Here is a 25,443-nt window from a genome sequence, read left to right as displayed (position 1 = left end):
AGGATGTTTAAGGCTGTCGTGTAAATAACGTAGTTGCTTCCAGGCACTAATTTGTAGTTTTCTGGAAAGCAGTAATCTGTGTTGTCGAGGTTTTTATTGCACAATGCTATTACATGTGTTGCACATACTGAAGCTACTGCTCATTAAGTATAGTTGTGTAGTCTACACCTTTTGGCTTGCCAATGCGTGTTATTAAAATGGTTTGGTGCTCTAACTAGCTGACTGTAAACAGAAAGATCATTAGACATTCACTAGAGGGTCACATTAAATAAAAAAACAACAGTTCATTGATATAAGAGTTTTGACTTGAATATGTGTTGCCACAGAAAGCGTGAGCACCTCCTTCCTGCAGGCCTACTTTAAGGGGTATGTTACAGCTTCCTAAACTGGAGCACAGGAGGGCCATGAGCAGGCCTCTGTGGGAAAGAATAATCTGTATTCCTCTTGCTTTCCTATGGACGCTCTCTGAAATCAGAGAGAGAAAAGTAAACACAAAGCTCTCTCAGAAGTATGAGCCTGGTGTTTTTTTTTGTTTTGTTTAATCTTTTTGTTTATTGCACAGCAAATGTGACAAGAAAAGAACAGGACTTAAAGGTAATTTTAAAGAAAGTGGGGACCTGGAAGGATACAGTAAAGAAGGTTTGGGCAAGGGCAGGGACGAACTAAAGCTGGACAGCTTAAAACAAAGAGTGCCAGCAAATAGAAAACAAGAAAATGTGAGTTACAAACCACAAAGGAACAGGCGGAACGCATTCCTATGTCAGCTATGTGAATGTCCCCAATATATCTTTAACAAACCAGCTGTGCTGTCTAGTAGGCTGTGACCTAAAAGGTACCATGAGCCTTCTTACTTAACAGGGCCAACTGTTAGTCTGTTCTTGATCTTTGCTTGCATGGGATATTGTCTAGGTGAACTAAGAATATATTTGAAGCTGGCTCGAATAAACACACTTGCCCCCACTTGATTTCGAAGTATGCAACCTCAGCTTGCTAAGAGGACAACACAGTCTGATTGCACTGACTTGCAGTATAAGAATGTCCGCGAAAACAAGGTGCAAGTCAGCAACACCCGGCTGTGGCCTTACCTTAGTTGTGGTAGGTGGCTCACACTGTAGGAAGAGAGAGGAGGAAGGGGGGCAGGCTGTGCCTGGGCTGCTGCATCACTGACAGTCCCCCTTGGAAGGACAATGGTCAGGTGTATGAATGCTGATGATTTCTCTGGAAGTCGGGTCTGTCCACATGATGGAACGGGCTGCCTTATCAGGTTTTATTTAAGGCAGGACCCGTTTATAAGTCACCGACTTGAAGAATGGGCTGGAATTTAAGATGCAGCGAGAAACAACAGAGTGTGTCTCTTATTTATCACTTTTGTAAATGCAGAGGTCGGACTGTAAGATAGAAAACAGTGCAGCTGTCAGCTGCGGGGGATGGAGGGAGTGCGGCTGCCGGTAGCGAGGGGATGAGTATTCAGGAGGAAGACGCTGCCTGATCTGGGGAAGCTGGTGACAGAACCAGGAGGAGGGGGCGGGGGAAGAATCTAGGTCTCACCTGGAGCTCAAGTATAATAATTAGCGTCAGTCAATGACCAGTGCAAACAAAAACAAAAAAGTGCTTAAAGGGCAGAACATAAGAGTTGAGCGACAAACAAGGGCAGCACTATGTAACGGGACAAATAAATACAACACAAACTAGTCCTGGGTCAGTACAAATCACAGCAAACTTCAGTTTCCGTGCAATGAAAGGGTGCTTGCACGAGCAAGGCCTTTTAGTGACCTTTAACCTTAAATTATTAACGATTCCTAAAGCGTGTAGAGGACAGCCCAGATCTTTATGAAGCGCTATAAGGAGTGCCCATTTTCCTTTTATTGAAAGCATCTTAGACCAACTGGTTCTCGTTCGTTGCTACATTTATCAAGCACTTTCTAACATGACAAGGCATTTTTTTTTCTTTCCTATTCAAGAATATCTACCAATGAGTCTTCTTTCAAGGGAAATCTGGCCTGCTCCCTGCCTCCACTACTCACTCCCACAGATGCCTTCAAGTGCTCCTTCCAGGCCATAACCCGCTACCTGATTGGCTGCACCTGGGCACAGCATCACATGACAACTCCTTTACTTCATCCAGTCCTCCCGGATGCTCCAGGCAGACCGTTTTAACCTAATGCAGAAAAGAGGAGGTCACGTGATTGTCAAAGGAGACACGTGACAGCCCTAAATCCTGCTCTTATACCCAAGGTCATCCACTGCCTGCTCAGCGCCCCATCTTCACAAAGCACTGGCACTCATCCATAGACAAACATTTAAGTTAAACCTTTTACATATATGTGTCACTGTGGCAGTTACATTACACTACTCCTCAGTCCGCAACCTGGTGCGCACAGATGTAGCACATCCCATCACCCACAAGAACCTCTGTCTCGTAAAACACTAAGCGGCTGTCAGTCACTCCACCATCTTTGATGAGCTGCTTCATCTGGACATCAAAAATAGATGCACAAAGAAGGTAAGGCCTTCCCGGTCGCCCCCTGGATGATCTCAAGACTACACTGTTAAACTTGTCTTCACACAACACACTCCATTCCCTTCAACTTAACTCAAAGGCTGCTCTCGTGCCTATAAGTGAAAGAAATCTTTCATGAGATACTGAAGTCAAGACCATTAGGGCAGGCTTTTCGGATCCCTTCTCCTCAAGCCACACCTGGCCAAACCAACTCAGTCAAATCAAACTTCAACACTAAATTAAGCTATCTAGGCTCTACCCAAGATCCTCTGATGTACTCACCAAGCTGTGCACTTCAAAGCCTCACACACAAACCACCACACAAAGACCAACAAAAACCATAGCTAAGTCTTCACCAGGTTCCCAAGAAAAGGCTTGCAACAAGTACGATTTTCACTCCCAGTAATGCAGACAACACATTTCTAGGGACAGTCAAGTCTGCAGATTTCAGAAAACCATTCAGAATCAGCCCCCGTGTGAAAACAAGGACAGGACTCTAATTATCTAATTAAAGTGCAATCCCAGACTGGACATACTTTGCAACACGATAATAACATACAAGTACATGGGCTGCTTTAAAATCAGCACCAGCTCACGCACAAATCCACAATCACCAAGCTACTCAAACAAAGCAATTAAATACACTCATTAGGAAAGACTGCTATTCCGACTCCTGACCTTGGGTAACCTTCTCGGCATCAACATCCTTAAAACCATTACAACCCAAACCACGGAAGGCCAAGCCTGGATCAATCCACTCACCTGAAGCCTACAGCCAAGGATCAATGCTAGAATTATTTTACTGGTAATTGGCGCATTTTCTAATCATCCACCCTGCAGTTGATTATGAGAAACGCTTAGCTCTGATACAACCTCAAATCTAACCTTCACAATTTATTTTTCTTGGCAATGTTTACTCGTTCAAATTATGCAACTAATTAAAGATGGAATGTTAAAAGCACAATGCAACACGTGTAACGTTAGGCGGTCAAACAGGGTATCGTAGTAACTTGGATGGAAAGGAAATTAAGGCTGTGGCAAGAATGTAGCCATCAAAATTATATTTGCAGATTATGTGAAGCACAAGATGGTAGTATGAAAGACTGACATCTAACACATTCAGGGTGAGACATATGGGCTCAAACCGAACTCTGCAAGTCAGTCAAGCACTTAGGATAAGTACTCACCATCATAGAAGCCGGCTGCCAAGTGGTGATGAGGTTTGGAAGGCAGCCAGGCAACAGTGAAGCACTGCCCACACTCGCCGGCACTTGATGCCTGGATGGATCCCACGTTCAGAGTGGCAACGCACTGCACCTGCACGGGAACAAACATGGTGAGGGAGGAGTCATCATGGGAATCACCACCAAAGCAGGAGACGAGCTGACAGTCAAGTTTATGGAGAAATGCAGAGAAGAGAAAGAATGCAAGGCAGCTAAAACCTACAGAAGCAGCCAAACAAACATCAAGAGTCTAATGATTATCTGAATCTTTGAAAGTGACCTAGTTCAAAGAGGTTAATAACAACCAGAACTTGAACTGTGATTACCACTAGTAAGTCTAGTACCTTATCAAAGTAAAAAAGGAAATACTTTAATTCTCAATTTTTTCTGCTCTTTCAAATATAATGCCCTGCAGGGCTTTTCCTAACTTAAAAAGGTGCTTTGTAGAGGCCCCAAAATTGGCAGGGGCATCACAACATTTTGCGGAGGACTGAATGAGGCCACAGTAGCCCTCCCCCCAGTGATTCACTCCAAATAACTGACTATGTTTCTGGGGTCTCCAATATTATGACCTCTCCAGAATTTCCCTTGATTTAAAAGTGTTCCATGGCAGATGTTTTTGCTCCTTAGCAGGGAGTGTAGTGCCCTCTAGTACTATGACTGCATTTTATGTGCCCTAAATGTGTATTAAAAAGCCAGACAAGATACGGCGGATTCCAATGCTTTTTTAATCAATAATGTTTACAGTAAATGTTGGGCAGTGTTAAAATGCTTTACTGATAGTGATTACTGCATTTACACATGGTTAATTACTGGTATTGTAAATACGCAGGAAATTATGTTTTTTGTGGTGTTTTGGTCTTTTAATAGGGTGAATCTTTGATGAAGCCAACCTGATATGTTTTGATGACCCTAGACAAAAATCAACAGGCTGTCTGGTATAGGCGAGGGGTGGCGGGTGGGGGTCAGGGAGTATAGAGGAGTCCGGGTAGGTTGTTAGTGTGATTTCACGGGTCATGACCCTTTAGGGGTCAAATGTGATTTCCTAATGTAACCTAATGTATTTTGTGTGTATTTTCTAAAGGGGAAGTGTAGGAAGTTGGCTCTGTATGTACTATTTCAAAGTAAGAAATAGCATGCACAGAGTCCAAGGGTTCCCCTTAGAGGTAAGATAGTGGCAAAAAGAGAATTCTAATGCTCTATTTTGTGGTAGTGTGGTCGAGCAGTAGGCTTATCAGAGGGTAGTGTTAAGCATTTGTTGGACACATACAGGCAATAAATGAGGAACACACACTCAGAGACAATTCTAGGCCAATAGGTTTTTGTATAGAAAAATATCTTTTCTTAGTTTATTTTAAGAACCCCAGGTTCAAGATTTACAATCAATACTTCAAATGAAAGGTACTTCACTTAGGTATCATAGGAACTTTGAATCAGCTAAATAGCATGCACAGTTTTGGCAAAAATGGCAATAAGCTATTTTAAAACTAGACAGTGCAAATTTCAACAGTTCCTGGGGGAGGTAAGTATTGGTTAGTTTTGCAGGTAAGTAAACCACCTACAGGGTTCAAAGTTGGGTCCAAGGTAGCCCACCGTTGGGGGTTCAGGGCAACCCCAAAGTTACCACACCAGCAGCTCAGGGCAGGTAAGGTGCAGAGGTCAAAGTGGTGCCCAAAATGCATAGGCTTCAATGGAGAAGGGTGCGCCCTGGTTCCAGTCTGCCAGCAGGTAAGTACCTGCGACTTCGGAGGGCAGACCAGAGCGGTTTTGTAGGGCACCGGGGGGGGGGGGGGGGGGAGGACACAAGTCAGCACAGAAAGTACACCCTCAGCGGCACAGGGGCGGCCGGGTGCAGAGTGCAAACAGGCGTCAGGTTTGTAATAGGTTTCAATGGGAGACCCAGGGGTCTATTCAGTGAAGCAGTCAGGCAAGGTGGGGGGGGGGGCTCCTCGGGGTAGCCACCACCTGGGCAAGGGAGAGTGCCACCTGGGGGTCGCTTCTGCACTGGAGGTCGGATCCTTCAGGTCCTGGGGGCTGCGGGTGCAGTGTCTTTACCAGGCGTCGGGTTCTTTGAAGCAGGCAGTCGCGGTCAGGGGGAACCTCTGGATTCCCTCTGCAGGCTTCGCTGGGGGGGCTCAACTCTGGCTACTCACAGGGTTGCAGTCGCCGGGGAGTCCTCCCTGTAGTGTTGGTTCTCCGCAGGTCGAGCCGGGGGCGTCGGGTGCAGAGTGGAAAGTCTCACGCTTCCGGCATCTTCAAAAGTTGCTTCTTTGTTGCAAAGTTGCAGTCTTTGTGGAACAGGGCCGCTGTCCTCGGTCCTTTTAGATGCAGGGTAGTCCTCTGAGGCTTCAGAGGTTGCTGGACCCTGGGGGACGCGTCGCTGTTGCAGTTTTTCTCGAAGTGGGCAGACAGGCCGGTAGGGCTGGGACCAAAGCAGTTGGTGTCTCCGTCTTCTCTGCAGGGCTTCAGGTCAGCAGTCCTTCTTCGTCTTCAGGTTGCAGGAATCTATCTTGCTTGGTTCTGGGGGCCCCTAAATACTCAATTTAGGGGTGTGTTTAGGTCTGGGGGGTTAGTAGCCAATGGCTACTAGCCCTGAGGGTGGCTACACCCACTTTGTGCCTTCTCCCTGAGGGGAGGGGGGCACATCCCTAATCCTAGTGGGGGAATCCTCCATCTGCAAGATGGAGGATTTCTAAAAGTCAGAGTCACCTCAGCTCAGGACACCTTAGGGGTTGTCCTGACTGGCCAGTGACGACTCCTGGTTTTTCTCATTATCTCCTCCGGCCTTGCCGCCAAAAGTGGGGCCGTGGCCGGAGGGGGCGGGCATCTCCACTAGCTGGAATGCCCTGTGGCGCTGTAACAAAGGGGTGAGCCTTTGAGGCTCACCGCCAGGTGTTACAGTTCCTGCAGGGGGAGGTGAGAAGCACCTCCACCCAGTACAGGCTTTGTTACTAGCCACAGAGTGACAAAGGCACTCTTCCCCATGTGGCCAGCAACATGTCTGGGGTGTGGCAGGCTGGTAAAACTAGTCAGCCCACACTGGAAGTCGGGTATGTTTTCAGGGGGCATCTCTAAGATGCCCTCTGGGGTGTATTTCACAATAAAATGTACACTGGCATCAGTGTGCATTTATTTTGCTGAGAGGTTTGATACCAAACTTCACAGTTTTCAGTGTAGCCATTATGGTGCTGTGGAGTTCGTGTATGACAGACTCCCAGACCATATACTCTTATGGCTACCCTGCACTTACAATGTCTAAGGTTTTGCTTAGACACTGTAGGGGCATAGTGCTCATGCACCTATGCCCTCACCTATTGTATAGTGCACCCTGCCTTACTGTAAGGCCTGCTAGAGGGGTGACTTACCTATGCCATATTCAGTGTAAGGTTGGCATGGCACCCTGAGGGGAGTGCCATGTCGACTTAGTCATTTTCTCCCCACCAGCACACACCAGGCAAGCAGTGTGTCTCTGCTGAGTGGGGGGGTCCCCAGGGTTGCATAAGACATGCTGCAGCCCTTAGAGACCTTCCCTGGCATCAGGGCCCTTGGTACCAGGGGTACCAGTTACAAGGGTCTTACAATTGTGGAAACAAAGGTACTGTTTTAGGGAAAGAACACTGGTGCTGGGGCCTGGTTAGCAGGCCTCAGCACACTTTCAAATCATAACTTGTCATCAGCAAAGGCAGGGGGTAACCATGCCAAGGAGGCATTTCCTTACAGGGAGTATTGACTGGACAATCATTTACTGACTGTTTTACTGTGTGCCAGTGAATGGTGATTATTAGCCCACACCACCTCACTTAAGTAGGCGTTGCTCTACTCTGCTTGACTACTATGAGAGAGTGGCATAGAGTGCAAAGGTATAGAGAGAGTCTAGAGCTACAATGGGGTGCTTGGTTCCCAGAAGGGGAAACTGTGGGCTATTTACTTATGCAGGCCTCACATCCTGCACAACTAATAACCAGATTTCCTACAGTTACAAACTGAAGCAATCTATTGCACTTCTGTCTTATCACAATTTTTTTTTTATTTTTTTTTTTTTTTAACACAAATGGCCTCTCGATTTCTTTAAACCGTTCAAAAATATTTTTTCCATTCATTGTTCCATCTACCTTTGCACATAACCTAACTACTTCTGCTTCTCCGACTCTTTCTATTAAAAAACATATTTCATTGGTTTCGCTTAGAATGTTTCCTTTTTTCCAACAAAGGAAAACCCTGTCTTTTCAGCAGTTAATTGTAGTTGTCTCACGCTTGGCTTACTCAAGTTCATTACCTGAAGATATTTTGCAGTATGATCCATCACCATTAAAAAATATTTTTTCTATTCACTCACATACGTTTGCTTCTTTGTAACTCCACTTATATTACAACCTACTTCTTCTTTTGCCAACACTGGTTGCCAATTCTCCATCCCTTTCAATTTCACAAGTTAGGCAAGGAGCCGGAAAAAAGAACTGAAGCAACTGCCACCAGCTGTGCATGATGGGATACTGGTGGTCTCGGAGTTTTTAAAGGCACAGCCTCTATTTTAGCCATTCTCCTTCATCTCTACCATAAAAGTACAAGTTACTTACTTTCGGTAACAAAATATCTGGCAGAAACATATTCTAGTTGCAGATTCCTTACCTTTGAATTTCCCCAGGCATCAGACTGGATCCAGAGATTCTTCTTCGAGCAGTACCTCTGCATGCTGTCAGGTGGCGAAGGTCGACTCCGCGGGCGTCGTGCTCGCCGTGACAATGTCGAGGTCGTATATAGGTGCCACCCCGGTGCGCTGAGGTCAGTTTCTTTTCACAACTTTCAACGCCAGTAGCGTGGAGCCATGAAGAACAGAGTGGTGCGCCAAAACTAGGGCCCTTAAGGGAGTCGGTCGTATCCAGACCACAACAAAACATGAACTTAGCTTCATCCCTCCCATCTGTTACGGCTTGGGAAAGGACAGTTCGGGCCTTCTCCGGAACTGCAGGCAGCACTTGTGCAACGTATCCCGGAGAGTATGAGAATAGCGGCCCAAAAGGCATGCAGTTTTCTTCCAACAGACTGCAGCGCTAGACTGTTGGAAGAAAACAACTTCTTCCCCAAATTATCCAGTCTTTTTGATTACCTATCCGGAGATGTGGCAGGGAAGGACCCAGATGAAGAAGAAGCCTGGATGACAAGGCTCTCAGGTGTGGGGTGTTGAGTGAGGAATTTCGGGTCTGACAGAGCAGGCCGATGGTGGCAGGAAATTGTCCTATTCACAAGAGCCCCTGTGCTGGGACCGGACCAAGTACCCAAAAGGACGTCTGTCAGTGCTTCATTAAAGGGTAGAAGGGGCTCGGAAGAGGAAGACCCCGGTTGAAGCACGTCAGTTAGGATGATAGGCCTAACCACCACAGAAGGTATCTTGAGGTCCAGGACCTCTGCCGCCCTACTCACCACCATAGAATAAGGAGCACCCTCCTCCATAGCCACGCCAAGAGGAGAAAGCATACCAGTGTCAGGGGAGGTGTTTAGACCACTGGCATCACCCAAATCCTACACCCAGTCCATTTGGGGGTCAAGCTGGGATTCTAAAGGGACCAGCATCCCCTTCATACTTTCTCCGTATCCATACCCACAAGAATAAGGGTCTGGATCAACCCTGGGCCCAGGAGAGCCCATAGAGAACGGAATTGGCGTCGATCGACGTCGTTCCGGCTCTGGGTCGTTGGGTATGAGGATGGGATCGACGTCGATTGTGGGCCCAACCGACGTCGGGAGCGTGAAGGTCTGACCCTATGCTGTGGAAGGTCACCGTGGCAAGACCGGCATCGGGACGGATCCACGATTGGATCCGGAAGGGCCCTCCACAGCCCTGGCCGAAGCAGACAGCTTTGAAACCGAGGGAGCCCCAACCAACTCACCTGTGCCCGAAAGCACCAAAGGTGGGTCAGACCGCCCAAAAATGAGGCGCATGGCCTCGTAAAATTCCTTAAGTTGGGCAGGGGTGGCTCTGGCTCCCGGGAAGTTGGGGAAGCATGGAGCCGACCCAGAGGAAAGCTCCGTTGACGGAGGCCTAGAGCATCAAAGCTCTTCCCGTGTCATATCATCCGATTGACGGGGTGAAGTCGAAGAACGCTTGACCTTGTCGACGACTTCTTTTTGTGACCCAAAATGTCCCGATGGCTTGGAGGACAAGGAGCGGGACCATGAGCGCCGCGGAGTCAAGTGCCGGGCCGCAATGAGCTTTAAGGACCGCTCTCAAAGCTTTTGGGTTCATAGCACAACTTCGATTGTGATCGTGCCCCAGGCACCAGACACACATGAGGTGCGGATCCGTCACCGACATAGTTCGGTGACAGGAGTCGCAGGGCTTGAATTCGGTCTTGCGGGACATCCCTCGATGCCTCCACGAACTCGTAAAAAATTTCGACAAAAGTGATGACGTAGACAAAAAATGACTGAGGTAGCTCTCTCAGGATCTGCGTGTAGGCTGGCGTGGAAAGAAAAGAACTGGCGTCAGCGCACCGCAGTGGCGCCTATATACGACCGTGATGTCATCACGGCGAGAACGCTGCCCGCGGAGTCGACCAGCGTCACCTGACGTCACGCAGAGATACTGCTCGAAGAAAAATCTCTGGATCCAGTCTGATGCCTGGGGAAATTCAAAGGTAAGGAATCTGCAACTAGAAGCCTCTATTAGATAATGGGTTTGCAAGGGAGATTTATTTTGTTGCAAATGTATCTCCTATTATAATGTATTGGTCCTTTTTTGACTTCATGATGAAGACTTCGGCCAGGGTATCCAATGTACATAGGCTCCATTATTTGCCTCTTTCTTAAGTGCATTTACAGGCCTTCCTGAAGAAAGGCGAAAATCTCCACTTAAGAAGTTATATTTTAAGGAAGTGCTCCGGGGTCCCCACAAGTGGTCGGACTATTCAGTGCTTCTGACTTATCATGGAAATCCCCTACGAGAGAAATAATATTTATAGATTCTGAGCTTACCACACCAAAAATTGCATGTTATAATAAATATTAGGCTCTTTTAAATTCCGGCAAAACTCCAAAGCACTCAATCATGGTTTAAGAGTGTCTCTTTCTTGCTGCACAAATGTATATGAGACTCATTTTGGTACTATCTGATGTTTTTAATAGTTTTACTTCTGGATAAAAGTGCTATAAGAACAAGTTACTTACCTTCGGTAACGCATTATCTGGTAGAGACTCTGTCTAGCTGCAGATTTCTTACCTTTGAATTCCCTGGCGTCAGCTTCGAATCCGGAATCTTTTTGCTGAGCAATACGTGCTGTCGGGTGACGTTGTTCGGAGATTGATGGGTGTCAGTTGATGGCTTTTGACCTACCTCCCGAAGTCTGTAAGGTTATTTTGGCAGCCAGGCGTCCCTCCACTAAGTCGGTACACGCCTGCCGTTGGAAACACTTTGTATATTATTGTACAGAAAGGTCTATTGACCCTCTTTCTGCTTCTCTTTCTGACATTCTTCTTTTCATTCTGTCTCTTGCCCAGCAGGGTTATACCTTAGGGACTCTAAAGGGCTATCTTCCTGCCTTATCTGCATTTCTTCGGCTGCCTAACCAGCCTTCCTTGTTCAAATCTCCCATTGTAAATAGATTCCTCAAAGGGCTTGTACATATGGTTCCCCCTACGCCCCTTATTATGCCTCAATGGGACTTACATTTTGTCCTCACATTTTTTATGTGTGCTCCCTTCGAACCTTTACACAACTGTCCCCTCCGGCTGCTTATCATCAAGACATCCTTCTTAGTGGTAATAACATCTGCCAGGAAGGTGAGTGAGATGCAAGCCCTGTCATAAAGGCCACTGTATCTCACTATCCATCCAGATAAAGTGATTCTCAGAACTCGTGCCTCTTTCCTCCCTAAGGTGGTGACCCCATTCCATCTGGGTCAGAATATCACCCTGCCCAGCTTCTCTGCTCCACTGTATCACTCTAAGGAAGAGGAGCGACTCCATTGACTGGACCCAAAGAGAATGTTGTCATACTACCTTGACCGCACAAGAGTTCCAGGAGGTTGTTCTCTGCATTAGGATATGCTACAAATTGGCCAGGAAGCAGCCTCCTGAGGGCTTGCGGGCTCATTCAACTAGGGGCAAAGCTGCTACCACTGCGCTAGCTCGAGGCGTACCAGTCCTGGAGATCTGCCAGGTGGCAACGTGGGAGTCTTTGCACACGTTTGCGAAACATTACTGCCTGGACAGTCAGGTAAGAAGGGACGGGTACTTTGCCCGTTCAGTCCTGCAAGACTTTCTAGTGTAAGGAGTGGTATCCGCAGCCCACAGCCAGGAGGTTTTGGCTTGGGTATCTATTCAAAGGTAAGGAATCAGCAGCTAGACGTCTCTATCAGATGAACGAGTTACTTACCTTCGGTAACGCATTATTTGGTAGAGACAGTATCCAGCTGCAGATTCCTTACAACCACCCCATGCTTGTTTCGCACAGACAAATGTTGGTTCTATCCATGATTCTATGCTTCTGGTGTGTACGTATTTTGGATAAAAGAACTTACATACGCGAGCTGAGGTGGTGTCTATATAGACAACCGTGACAACGTAGACGGCTCGAACAACGCGGACGAAGCCACGCAGAGCCGGACGACGCACGCGGATCCGAATGACACCACCCAGCGGCGCGCGCATGATATTGCTCAGCAAAAAGATTCCGGATTCGAAGCGGATGCCAGAGAATTCAAAGGTAAAGAATCTGCAGCTAGAAGTCTCTATCAGATGCTTTAAAATAAACAAAAATGTTCATCGTTCTTGCTCGGCTTTAATTCTAAAAAAATGTTTTGAATTTCGGATAATTAGTCAGAATGATACTTCTATATCACTTTGTTTAATTTACACACAAATCTTTGTAATCCTACATAAATAGATAAACAACAGTTCTATTTCTGTGAAGAGAAATTGATATACAGAGGTCTGCAAACGTAGGTGGAAATCATTGAACAGCAGCAGCTAATCAGGCAATTAAAAAATATAATAAAAACAAGCATTTGCAATTCAATGGGTCTCGTGTTTGCTCGAGTTAGAGCTATTAGCGTTGTAAATTCCTAACTGGACGTTTTTTGCCACATAAATTGAAAATGAAAACTAAAACAGTTGACATAAGCAAGTCAATTCAAAGTGCCATGGCCACCATGAGAGTTATTGGCTCCATGCGTGAATGTGTAGAAAGGATCGTGACTGGGATGAAAGAGAAACCGAAACAGGAGGAGGGGCTGTCAAACACTGTTGCAGGAGGAAGCGTGACGTAGTGTGATGGCCAACAAAAATGTTCACTTCGTGAAATTGCCTGGGAGGGAACTCAACACACAACGGAGGGACATTTCACAAAATGCACCAACAAAAATGAAGCATTTAAAACAAGCACAACAAAGAAAGGATAGCAAGAGTGGGAGTGGTTAAAAGCCCACAGAGAGATTACAACAGGCCAGAGCGCTTGCGGGCTCGACCCTAATAATAGAGGGACTAAGATACAACCTTTGTGCAGGCAATTATCAACCACTATTAGAAATTAACACATTACTTACCTTAGGTTACGCATTATCTGGTTGAGACAATATCTAGCTGCAGATTCCTTACCTTTGAATTTCCAAGGCATCAGACTGGATCTGGAAACTTTTACGCGGTCAGGACCCTTGGGTGCCGTCAAGTAGCCTCGTTTGGCTCTGCAAGGCGTCGGCTGCACCGGTAGTGTATAGGGGCCACCCAGCCGTGCGGACGTCAGTTACTTGTCACGACTTTCCATGCCAGGAGTGCAGAGCCATGTAGTGAACCGAAGAGTGTGTGTCCAAACTAGGGCCCTGAAAGGGGGGACAACCCTAGCCCTAGAAATCTGTTTGCTGAGCGGGGAAACATGGGTGGGTGTAACAAATCTGTAGCTAGATACTGTCTCTACCAGATAATGCGTTACCAAATTTACGTAACTTGTTCATCTGATAGAGACTTCGAGATGCAGTTTCCTTAGCTTCAAATAGATACCCAAGTCATACCATCCTGGTGGTAGGCTGCAAACAAATTTAACTAGACTAAGAAGTCCTGCAGGACCGAACAGGCGAAATGCCCATCTCTACAGACTTGACTGTCCAGGAAGTAGTGTTTGGCAAACGTGTACAGGGACGCCCAAGTTGATGTCTGGCTGATGTCCAGGACTGGTACTCCAAGAGCTAATTGTAGGAAGGTGGCTCTGTATATACTATCTCAACGTGAGAGATAGTCTACACAGAGTCCAAGGGTTCCCCTTAGAGGTTGATAGTGGCAAAATTAGATAATTCTAATGCTCTATTTTGTGGTAGTGTGGTCGAGCAGTAGGCTTATCAGAGGGTAGTGTTAAACTTTTGTTGTACACACACAGGCAATAAATAAGGAACACACACTCAAATACTTAACTCCAGGCTAACAGGTTTTATATAGACAAATATATTTTCCTAATTTATTTTAGAACCACAAGACAGTAGTACATGTAGTTTAGGTTAAAATGGCAATAAGCTATTTTAAAAGTGGACAGTGCAAAAATCAACAGTTCCTGGGGGGAGGTAAGTTTGGTTAGTTTTTGCAGGTAAGTAAAGCACTTACACAGTCAGTCTCCTGGGCATAGGCAGCCCATCGTTGGGGGCTCAAGGCAATCCCAAAACCACAGCACCAGCAACACAGGGCCGGTCAGGTGCAGAGGTCAAAGGAGGGCCCAAAACACATAGGCGCCTATGAAGAACAGGGGTGCTCCAGTACAAGTCTGCTTACAGGTAAGTACCCGCGTCCTCGGGGAGCAGACCAGGGGAGTTTTGTAGAGCACATGGGGGGAAGGGGGGACACGACACTCACAATCCCACAAAACACACCCTCAGCGGCACAGGGGTGGCTGGGTGCAGTAGGCGTCTGGTTTGCTATAGAAAGCAATGGGAGGCCCGGGGGTCACTTAGGTGATGCAGGCAGGGCACAGGGGGGCTTCTCGGACCAGCCACCGACTGGGCAAGGTTGAGGGGTTCCTGCTGGTCACTCCTGCACTGGTAGGTGGTTCCTCTCGGTCCTGGGGGCTGCGGTGCAGTACTTCGTCCAGGCGTCGGGTTCCTTTGTTACCAGGCAGTCGCAATCCGGGGGGGGGCCTCTGGATCCTCTATACAGGTGTCACTGTGGGGGTGCAGGGAGGTCGACTCAGGGTGTCCACGTTGTTGGAGTCGCCTGGGCGTCCTCTCCGCAGTATTGGTTGCCAAGTGCTCAAGCCGGGGCTTTGGGTGCAGAGTATGAAGACTCCCACTTCTGGCGGGAAGTGAGCACCTCTTTAAAAGTTGTTGCAGTTTCTGAACAGTGCCACTGTTCTTGGGAGTTTCTTGGTCCTTTAGGTGCAGGGCAATCCTATGAGTCCTCAGAGGTCACTGGTCCCACTGGATGCGTCGCTGTGCAGGTTCTTTGAGTCTGGAGAGAGGCCGGTAGGGGTGGGGACAAAAGTCAGTTGTCGTCTCCGTCATCTCTGCGGGGCTTTCAGGTCAGCAGTCCTTTCTTCAGGTTGCAGGAATTTGATTTCCTGGGTTCAGGGTCGCCCCTAAATTCTAAATTTAGGGGGGTGTTTAGGTCCGGGGGGCAGTAGCCAATTGCCTCCTTTCAGAGGGGAGGTGGCACCTCCAAACTCATAATGGAGGATTTCTAAAGGTAGGGGCACCTCAGCTCAGGGCACCTTAGGGACTGTCCTGACTGGTAGGTGACGCCTCCTTGTTTTTCTCATTATCTCCTACGGACTTGCCAACAAAAGTGGGGACAGAGGCCAGAGGGGCGGGCATCTCCACTAGCTGGGATGCCCTGGGGTGCTGTAACAAAAGGCATGAGCATTTGAGGCTCACCGCCAGGTGTTACAGTTCCTGCAGGGGGAGGTGAGAAGCACCTCTACCCAGTACAGGCTTTGTTCCTGGCCACAGAGTGACAAAGGCACTCACCCCATGTGGCCAGAAACTCGTCTGGTTGTGGCAGGCTGGCAGAAACTGGTCAGCCTAGCACTAGGAGTCAGACTGGTATTCAGGGGGCATCTCTAAGATGCCCTCTGGGTGTATTTTACAATAAATCCCACACTGGCATCAGTGTGCATTTATTGTGCTGAGACGTTTGATACCAAACGTCCCAGATTTCAGTGTACTCATTATGGAACTGTGGAGTTCTTATTTGACAGACTCCCAGACCATATACTCTTTATGGCTACCCTGCACTTACAATGTCTAAGGTGTGGCTTAGACACTGTAGGGGCATAGTGCTCATGCAATTATGCCCTCACCTGTGGTATAGTGCACCCTGCCTTAGGGCTGTAAGGCCTGTTAGAGGGGTGACTTGCAGCCCTTAGAGACCTTCCCTGGCCACAGGGCCCTTGGTACCAGGGGTACCATTTAGAAGGGACTTATCTGTGTGCCAGGGCTGTGCCAATTGTGTGAACAAATGTACAGTTTAGGGAAAGAACACTGTTGCTGGGGCCTGGTTAGCAGGGTCCCAGCACACTTTCAATCATAACTGGCATCAACAAAAGGCAACACGTTTGGGGGTAACCATGCCAAGGGAGGCATTTCCCTACACTAATGCTATGGTTGCAGCTCTTGCCCAGGCGGAATGGGCCTGTAGGTCTTTGGGAGGCTGCTTTTTAGCCAGGGCGTAACCGATCTTAATACAGAGAATGACCCTGCGAGAAATGGCCCATTTCTGTATTGCCTGACCTCTTTTCGCTACTGTATACCCCACAAACAGTTGGTCGTTCACCAGGAACTCTTTTGTGCGGTCCAGGTAGATCGACAATGCTTGTCCTTGTTCTTTTTGGGTATCAGAAAGTTGCAGGAATAACAACCACTGCCTACTTCTGAATTAGGAACCCTTTTTATAGCCCTCTTGGCCAAAAGAGCTGTAACTTCCTCTCAGAGCAGAGATAAGTGATCCTGCACCAGCTGTTCTTGAGATGGCGGTATAGGGGGAGTGAAGGAGTAAACCCCCCTCCCCCAAATGATCTGCAAGACCCATTTGCCTGATGTTCCCTCACAAGCTCCTCACGGGTGATATGCAGTACTCTATAAACATTTGACTGACTGTTATGGACTGCCAGAGGAGGAGGAGGTGTTGGATTCTCCCTCCAAGTGGGCAACCATGTTCTTGCAGAACAAAACTAATAAGGTTTAGAGGCTGCAGCTGCCGGGTGGTGGACGACTTCTGGCTGGCAGACCCACTCGGTCTGAAGGGACCGCACCCACGTCCTAGCCCAGCTTGGGGAGTCTGCATAGGACAGTGGCTGGCATAGGGCTGGTGCAGTGGCACGCACCTCCCACAGCCACGAAAGGCAGACTATGGGCGAGGGGTCACTGTAAGGCCCAAGGACTTGGCAGCAGTCCACGAATCCTTGAAGCACTCCTGCGCAGAGTCTGCCTTCTCTCCGAAGATATGAGTCCTGTCGAAGGGCACGTCCATGAGATTGGCCTGGACATCCCTCGAGAAGTCAGATGCTCTCAGCCAGGCATGATGCCTTAAGGCCACCACTGAGGAGACCGCTCTGCCCAGCGAGTCAGTCATGTCCAGACCACATCTAATGGAGAACTTTGCTGCGTCTCTCCCGTATTTTACTGCTTGGGAGAGGATGGCCCAGCCTCTTCCGGAACCTGTGGCAACACTTGCAAAACCGTATCCCATAGCATATGAGAATAGCGTCCCAAAAGGCATGTGGCGTTCGCCAACCTCAATGCCAGGCTGGTGAAAAGACATCTTCTTCCCAAGTAAGTCCAGCCTCTTGGATTCTATTTCTGGGGGAGCTGCAGGGAACGCGCCATGGGAAGCTGGGGCCTGAACTGCCAGGTTCTGAGGGGTAAGGTGTTAGATGAGGAAACTACGATCACCCGACAGCATGCAGGGGTACTGCTCCGACAACATTTTCCGGATCCAGTCTGACGCTTGGGAAATTTAAAAGTAAGAGATCTGCAGTTAGAAGTCATATTAGTGAACCCTTTCTGGCATTTCATACCCTTTAACAGACATCCCAATAACATAGACACCATTTTCAATAAAACATGGTACTTCTCTACCTCAACAGTCTCTTGTAAAGAATCGTCAAAATCCAACAAAACTTAGTGATATGTCCCAACCAGATCCCAGGGATGCAGCAATCCAAAAAGTTGTCTATGAGATGTTCTCCACTTCCACATGCTTATCCAACAGGTCCTGGGTCTCTTAAAATGGAAACCTCAGGCTTCCATCTATTGTGTCCTTCACAAGCAAACATACATCCCTGTACACACGTGTGTGCAGGCTCCCATGTATTACACTCTCACAGGTACACATACATCCCAGCACAAACCAGCAGACACATGCTGACTTCCATGTATTGCACATCTCACAGGTAGACATACACACCAACGCTCATACAAAAACACGGGCACACTGTACACCGCAACATCCATCCGAATGTAGGTTGAGGGTGAGTTAAGCACACAACAGCAGAACTTTACACAAGTGTGACAAAAGTGCACACACTCCAGTGACACAAGTAAAAAGCCTGTTCAAACTACTGATCATTGTTTACTTAAAACACAGAATGCTGCCACCAACATGCTCGTGCTACTGAAATCTCAGTGAAGGCAGTAACCGTCCTCTACATGAGGGAAGTGCTATGGGCACCCCTCATGGCCTAACCAAGACCACAATCCATAAGACAGACCTAGGTCATGGCACACATGCATGATCTGTGTCCGCCCAAGACCAACAAATGTTACCATGGATCCAGATATCACCCCAGCTGAGGCTTTCAGGGCAGCATTATCTGATCGTTAACATGTGATGTAGCATTTTGTCCAAACAGAGTCTTTCTTATTCAACCCACTTCTATTTACAATTACAAGTGCATTGCAAAAATTGCTGGAAGGAAGCAAATCATTCCTAACACTGAATGGATCACAACTAAAGGTATTTTACTTCAGGGAATTTTAAGAATTACAAAAGAGATTCTCAAATAAACACACTGGATGATGGAAGAGATAAGCTCTTCAGTACACATTTTAAAAGGGCTCACCTATTGTGAAAGAGAACACTGGTCAAAATGGCCTAGAAACATTTCAGGGAGGCGGTGGGGCTGATAAGGAAATCTTAAAGAGTACGGCTGGTAAGCTTTGTAACCTTTTGAAAAAAGTATCAGTGAGACTGACATCCATGTGTGATACTCTAGTCACCCCTGTGACCTGTGTTTTGCGGCTATCGAGTTTTGAGACACTTTTGCTGTGATAGACGTCTTTCAGAAGGAAGGATAAGACAGAGGAGGGGGCACTTCAAAGTGGGCAACCCCCATAATGCTAACTTCAAAGACTCACACTAAATTACATTTAGGTCTGGAAACTGATCATAAAACGGAGAGCTTGATCCTCCCAAGATTGTGAAACCAAAGCTGTTCATCAGTGCTCAGGACTGGGAACACCAAGACTGCCATCTCTGCTGGGTGAAAGGACGTCACCCAGAAGAATCAAGGTATTGCACCAGCTTCTGCTTGACCGAATACCAGAGGTCCCTTGTAAGAGAGGGTGACAGCCTGGACGGAGCAAGGTCCAGATGGGATACTGCCAAGTGGATCCCAGGAGCTGAGTGTGCAATTCTGGTTCGTCTAGAATGCCACATCTATAGGGCTCTCAGAATATGAGTGTTCAAGGCCCCGTATGTCAGGTGGGGGCAGCAATGAAGATTAAGGGCCATCACCCTATTCTGTGAGGTAATCTGAAGGGGCTGTTGCTTGGTGTGTCACTGGGTGGGACCCCTGTATGTCAACAGGGGGCCACCGCTAGTAGAGAGGATAGTCACCCTTGGAGCAGCGTGCAGCTGTCAAAACGTTTCAGCTTACAACCTATGGAGGAACATCATTGATTCAACCCCCCAAACCCAGAGTACCCATGACCTGTCACCGGACTCAGGGAGACTTATCACAGAAACAAGGACATCTGCACCCTTGATCGCAGCAACCAGCCTTCTACTCATCGATAGGCTGTTGGCACATGTCTGGGCTCTCCAAACCCCCATTCCAGCAGAAGAAACGTTATTTTGAGTATCGGGCCGCTGGGCTTCAGGGGGCATTTGCTCTGACAGAAGCACCACAGCACAAGGACTATGGCTTTCCAAAAGCCATTGCTGAACTTCTAAGATTTTAATTCACAAGCATGCTTTAAGTGTTGCCTTACATGAACGGGGAATAAAACTGCCCTCACGAGCAGACCTGTATTAACACTAGCGTGCCTGCCTTAAGAAGTCTGTGTATATTATTTGTGGTGCGTCATATTCCCGTTCTTTCGTTTATATAAACTCTACTTTTTCATTAAAGCAAGTATCTGACTGGGCAGTCATTTATTGATCACCTTAAATCGACCTCTTCTCCAAGAAGGCTTGAGCCGCTCAACCCACCCTACCACGGAGTGACAAGTGCTGAATGGGAACTTGGCCCAGTTGCTCAGAGCCCCTAAGTAAGTTGGGCCTGAGACATTAGGAGTAAAAGGCCTGGACCTCCACGGTTGCACCCAGTAGCTGCTGCTTGTCCCATGGCCCTCTGAAAGGGAGTTTGATAGAAACCAATCAGGATTTAATTTTATTAAGGTACTTGAGAATCCCTTGGAGTTCAGGGCTTTAGGGAATTTCAAATTCAGGATGGCAAATTCAACTGTGACAATCCTTAATGGGAGTGGGTCAGACATATTAAGTGTCAACTGATAGACTAGCACATCTTAAACTCCAAAGTACTGACTTAAAACACTGACATATATACTTTGCTAATGCCCCAAATCAGCACTTGCATTTGAAGAAATTTAGCCAGAGTCAACTAGCTTAGCCATTCCCTGCTCATGTTGCTTGAAATCGGTACCTTATTCTCATTTACAGAGGATCATTACTTAGACAAGTGTTCTATGAGAGTTGTTATAAGAAACGTTTGTTTCAGCAACACATATTGTAATTGTAGACAATATACCATGATTCCTCTGCTAGCTACTTAATCCTTTATGCCTTTCAAATCTAATAGCCTCAGACATGTTTTTGCCCTGAGGATTATGGGCAATTGCTTCCAACTGCATGCCTTTGCAGCCTTGAATGGCCTTCTGACTCAAATTATGTTAACATTTTAACCAGGTTTTCAGAGCCCTGTATTTATAGTTTTCATTCAGTGAAGGCTGTGAATTACTCATGCATTTTTCTCAAGGTCGAGGAAAAACAAAAAAAAAACATGTTGAAAGAATAATGAAAAATTCAGGGCTAGGCCTTGTGAGGGATACAGATTCTGGCCTATACCTTTTAGCAAAGATAAAGGGATATTGTGAGGGCAAGCACAGGGTTAGTGGCATGTCACATACATATGCATGCATACCTGCAACTGGGATGCAAAGCTCTTTTTATTTAATAAAATAACAAATAAAAAAGTAACAAAAGCAGCTTCTGGCCAGGACTGTTGGGGGCAGGCATAACTACAGGATGAGAACGGAAAAGATGCAAGATATGGTATGAATTGCCTTGGACAAGCGTGTTGTCTAAATAAGGAAAAAATGTGATTCTCCTAGTAGAATGCTGCTACAGGGGTCACACACTTTGTGAAACTTCTTGGTGCTCAATGAGATCGAAGGGCAGCTTCTTCAATTGATAATGGTATTAGGCTGCATCTACGGACAAAACTCCATGTTTGAAATTATGAACCGGGATGTGGAAATATGCATGTAGCAAATCCAGCAAAGTCACATGTATATCCATTTTGGAGCACCTCCTGCTTGATGACAATCCTGAGCAATTGGTATTTACTGATCTGCCCAAGATCCAAAATGGTTCGTCACTCTCCCGATTTTTTTCCAAACAAGAAAACATCTCAACTGCAATTCTGTATTTCACAGAGATTTGGGACAGGCTCTAACACGCCCTTAGCAGCCAAGGAAAGGATCTCTACTTGCAGCAACTGCAGATTTTGACGGGTGGTTTTCTATGATAGGGTGGGTAGTGGTCTTTGCATAAATTTGAGTAGACTAAACCTAATAACCACAAACTACATCAAACACCCACTTGTGAGATGTAGTTGCTTCCGATTGTTGACAGAAAGTGGAGATTCTCCCCCTCACAGGGCCTGAAGCAGGAATGATGTTGGAGTGGTCAAGGCCTGCAACATGTCAAAGACCACACAGTTTCTCCTTTTGGCTGTATTAACAGCACCCCACCAACCCCCTGGCAAGACTGTTTGCAACAGAAAGAGGAGGAAACGGAATGCTGCTGGGGTAGATAATAAAATTAAAAATACGGCATTTGTTGGGGCTGAAATCTTTGTGTTTGGCCCTCTCTGCAAGATGCCATCCTTCTGCCTCCCCAAAATAAGAACTTGTTTTCTGTACTGCAATGCCCTGGCAGATATGGCCACACCTGCATCAGATTTGACTGCAAAACGTGATCCACATGACACCTTTCAAGGTGTGCTGCATCAAAGGGCATATTACAATATCTGTTGTCCCCTTAGAACAGAATCATTTTGATACTTAACCATATACACTGTCAAAAACAGTGGATGGCATATCCATTGCTCCATCAGTTGCAGCTGCTGCCTTCTTCTACAATACATAAAGAAAATTTGTCAAACCCAGTAACCCCAGGACCCAGGTATTTGAATCTAAATAAGAAATTTCTGGCCCCGGGGGGGGGGGGGGGGGGGGGGGGGGGGGATGTGGGGAAGTGTAGCCTCTGATTACCACGGCAAACCAATTTCTTTTTAAAAGAACCTTGCAAACACACATGGCTGAAAGAACTTTACAAATTATCAATTTACTCAATTATTGGCATGATTTAGCATACTAAGGTGCTCCCAAGATAACAGCGCAGTGAAACGTGATTAGTGTGAATATATTAAGTGTCAAGTGTTATTTACAATATGTACAATTTGTGGTTACAAATATATAAAAGAAGGAGTGAACTTCAAAGGGACCCCTTCAGTCCACGTGTCCAGAAGTCACTCATTTTATTCAGAAGTAATCCACAAAACTTAATGTCAACGTTTCAACCCCAAAGAAAGAAACAATCAAAGGGTCATCATCAGGACAAAAGTCATACAGGTAGCATCCTCATCATAACAATACTCAAGGTTTTCTTTTTCAGTGCATCCAACAGAGCGTCCTGCTCTGTTTTACCACAAGCAGAGAGGAGGTGGTAAATGGGAGCAGATCCATCTCTGTAATTGGGACTCTGCCTCTGGGGTTGGATCTGGTATTTCTGAATTCACATGCTAAATCTTATTCTGGGGACAGAAACTTGAGATAACTGGATTTAAGTACGAAGATACCAGCTGGAGTAATTATTTCTGGCCACACGTAATTGGGGCTATATTGTGCACGGTGTTCGCATGCACATGAACACAACACATGGGCGATCACAGATGGGTATGACTTATCAGTCACTGTTGTCAGTGTATGATTTATGAATCAATGTTATCAGCTATCACTAGTAACGAGAATCAGATTCTTAAATACCTGTGTTTCATGTCAACTACCGAGTGACATAAGGAAGTAGATAAAGTTAACTGATACTGATTCCTACAAGTAAGTGATAACAGAACTCAACTCAAGCATTTTGGCTGGCTTGAATTCAAAAAGGAGATCAGTGGTGACATGACAATCTTAATTCGGGATTTAACATTATTTTACTGCAAACACAGCTAAGTTGAACTGGACTATCTGCTGAATGGAATTCCAGTCATGAAACACTTCTGTCTGCAGCTAATTCCAAACAAGCATTTGCAATGCAATAGGACTCACATTTGCTTGAGTTAGATCTATTGGCGTTGTAAATGCATAACTGGACTTTCCTTGCCACATAAATTGATCAAACCTGCTGCATAATTTGGTTCTCTCTGCCACATAATTCCAGTGGGCCTGCATATAACAAGCACTTCTATTCATTTCTTTCCCTATCTGCAGCAAAAAATGAAAATACTGCCATTATTTACTCACAGTAGGAGTCCCTTTCAAGCCGTACTACAATTTAATTTAATCTAATCTCATTTTAATTTAGCTTAGGAATCTGTAAGGGTGAGTTAGTGATTGTCAAATGAATGGTCATTAAAACGTTCAGAACAGGGATCAAAGTAATGAAAGGACAAGGTGATGCTGGGGAAGTACAGGTGTTCTAAGTAATTTTATACTTCGCTTCTGCAAGCAGGTACTATGGGATATTCTTCTCTGACGCTAAAGGGGTTTCCAGTAATGGACTTCTTGTAGGACAGGGAGGATCTCATTTTTTGTACCATAGGGAAACACAAAGGTGCAGTTTTACCTTTGTTTTTGGCAGACGGGCATCTATATTTTTGACAATTCTACACAATATATCAATGTTAGTAAGGAGATATCTTTGGTGCAGCTTTGGTGTTCAGCAGGTTTCTAAGAATTCTCAATCTGATCAGATAATGAAACCAAGGAAATGGGAGATAATAGCGATGGGCATGTTATAGTCAACCACGATAATCAGTAAACTGGTCACATTTCCGGCCCAGACAATTACCTGAATTTGTTTAATTTCAAAAATTAATATTTTCGTGACAAAATGTAGTATTTGTGTAACTAAGCGACAATGTGTGTAAACATGTTATTACCCAATATTAAGTGCTATGTCAGCCCCCTTTTCCATAGTAATGCAAACTTGTTTCACAATACTCAAGGCGCATCAACTATAATGAATAAACTGGCTGGGTGTGATAATTTCCTTGCGTAATGCTTCCCTAGTAGTTTGTAGTCTGAAGAATCCAATAAGCTATTGTTACAGACAACACTTCTGTGCTCCCTCCGTATCACTTCTGCAACAAGGCAGCGATATAGCAATGTCAAAACAGAAAGTTAGCACCAGACTTTGGGAAGAGGTGGTTTACTTGGGAAACAACATACTTATTTTAGTTTTAATATCAAGAGTATAATTTTGCAACTCTTCCCATATTACTAAAACAAAAAACGTGTGAATAGAAAAACGCGTTTTAAAAACCTAAAAGGTAAAGAATATATACAGAATGAAAAGATTTAAAAAGTTAGGTCGATGACACGGCATGAGAATTATGTTATAAAGCATCACAGGCTCTTTAAAACATTCAACTGTCAGAATGAAAAGTGTTTTTATACCGCAGCTAATCAAGGAACATAGCCTAGACTGTTGAGCGCTGTCAGTTTGCAGACCTCAGAGCTGGTGAGCGTGCACTGCCCATGCAGCACGCACAACATTTGCCAACTTTAGAACACCAGAAACACAAGGGGAACACGTAAAGGGAGCAGACAACTGCCACCTGCGCATACTGAGTTCCCTGTGCTACGACCATGGAACGAGGTAGTGCCTTTTTTAATATGTACTCGCTGTGCACAGACTGGCACGGTCCACCCCCATGTCATCTAACAAAATAGACAGCACTCACAACTGCTAATCCGTATATCCACGTAAGGATATGTATGTTTCTGTGAAATTCAGAGGCACAGAGTACCACATCTGCCGGCAACCCTATCTGACTGCAGCCATGAGGAAAGCACAAAGTGAAATGAATGCAGTGCTAAGAACGTAATGCTTTCCTAGGCGAAAGAACAACTAGACAGACAAAATAAAACACCACACCAAATGTGGCTAATGCTAGAAAAATACAGTGATGCTGAATAAAATGTAACTGGCCCAAACTGCACAACAGCAGGCCTACTTTGCTAAAATAATATGCTCAAAACATGGCTAGAACAGCTATACAAC

The 25,443-nt window shown here is 46.1% G+C and overlaps 1 protein-coding gene across 1 annotated transcript in view; it reads right to left on the bottom strand.

The window, feature by feature from the left end:
• The window catches only part of GTF3C2 (general transcription factor IIIC subunit 2), a 720,157-nt gene that overhangs the window by 255,741 nt on the left and 438,973 nt on the right, over positions 1-25,443 (bottom strand). The window contains exon 12 of the mRNA XM_069236502.1: positions 3,688-3,817. Coding sequence (XP_069092603.1) covers positions 3,688-3,817 — 130 coding nt within the window. The remainder of the gene's footprint in view (positions 1-3,687; positions 3,818-25,443) is intronic.

This window comes from Pleurodeles waltl, chromosome 5 (genome assembly GCF_031143425.1).
Source record: "Pleurodeles waltl isolate 20211129_DDA chromosome 5, aPleWal1.hap1.20221129, whole genome shotgun sequence".
NCBI classification, from domain to species: Eukaryota; Metazoa; Chordata; class Amphibia; order Caudata; family Salamandridae; genus Pleurodeles; species Pleurodeles waltl.
Note: the sequence above shows the minus strand (reverse complement) of the source record. Positions and strands in the feature narration are given on the sequence as shown.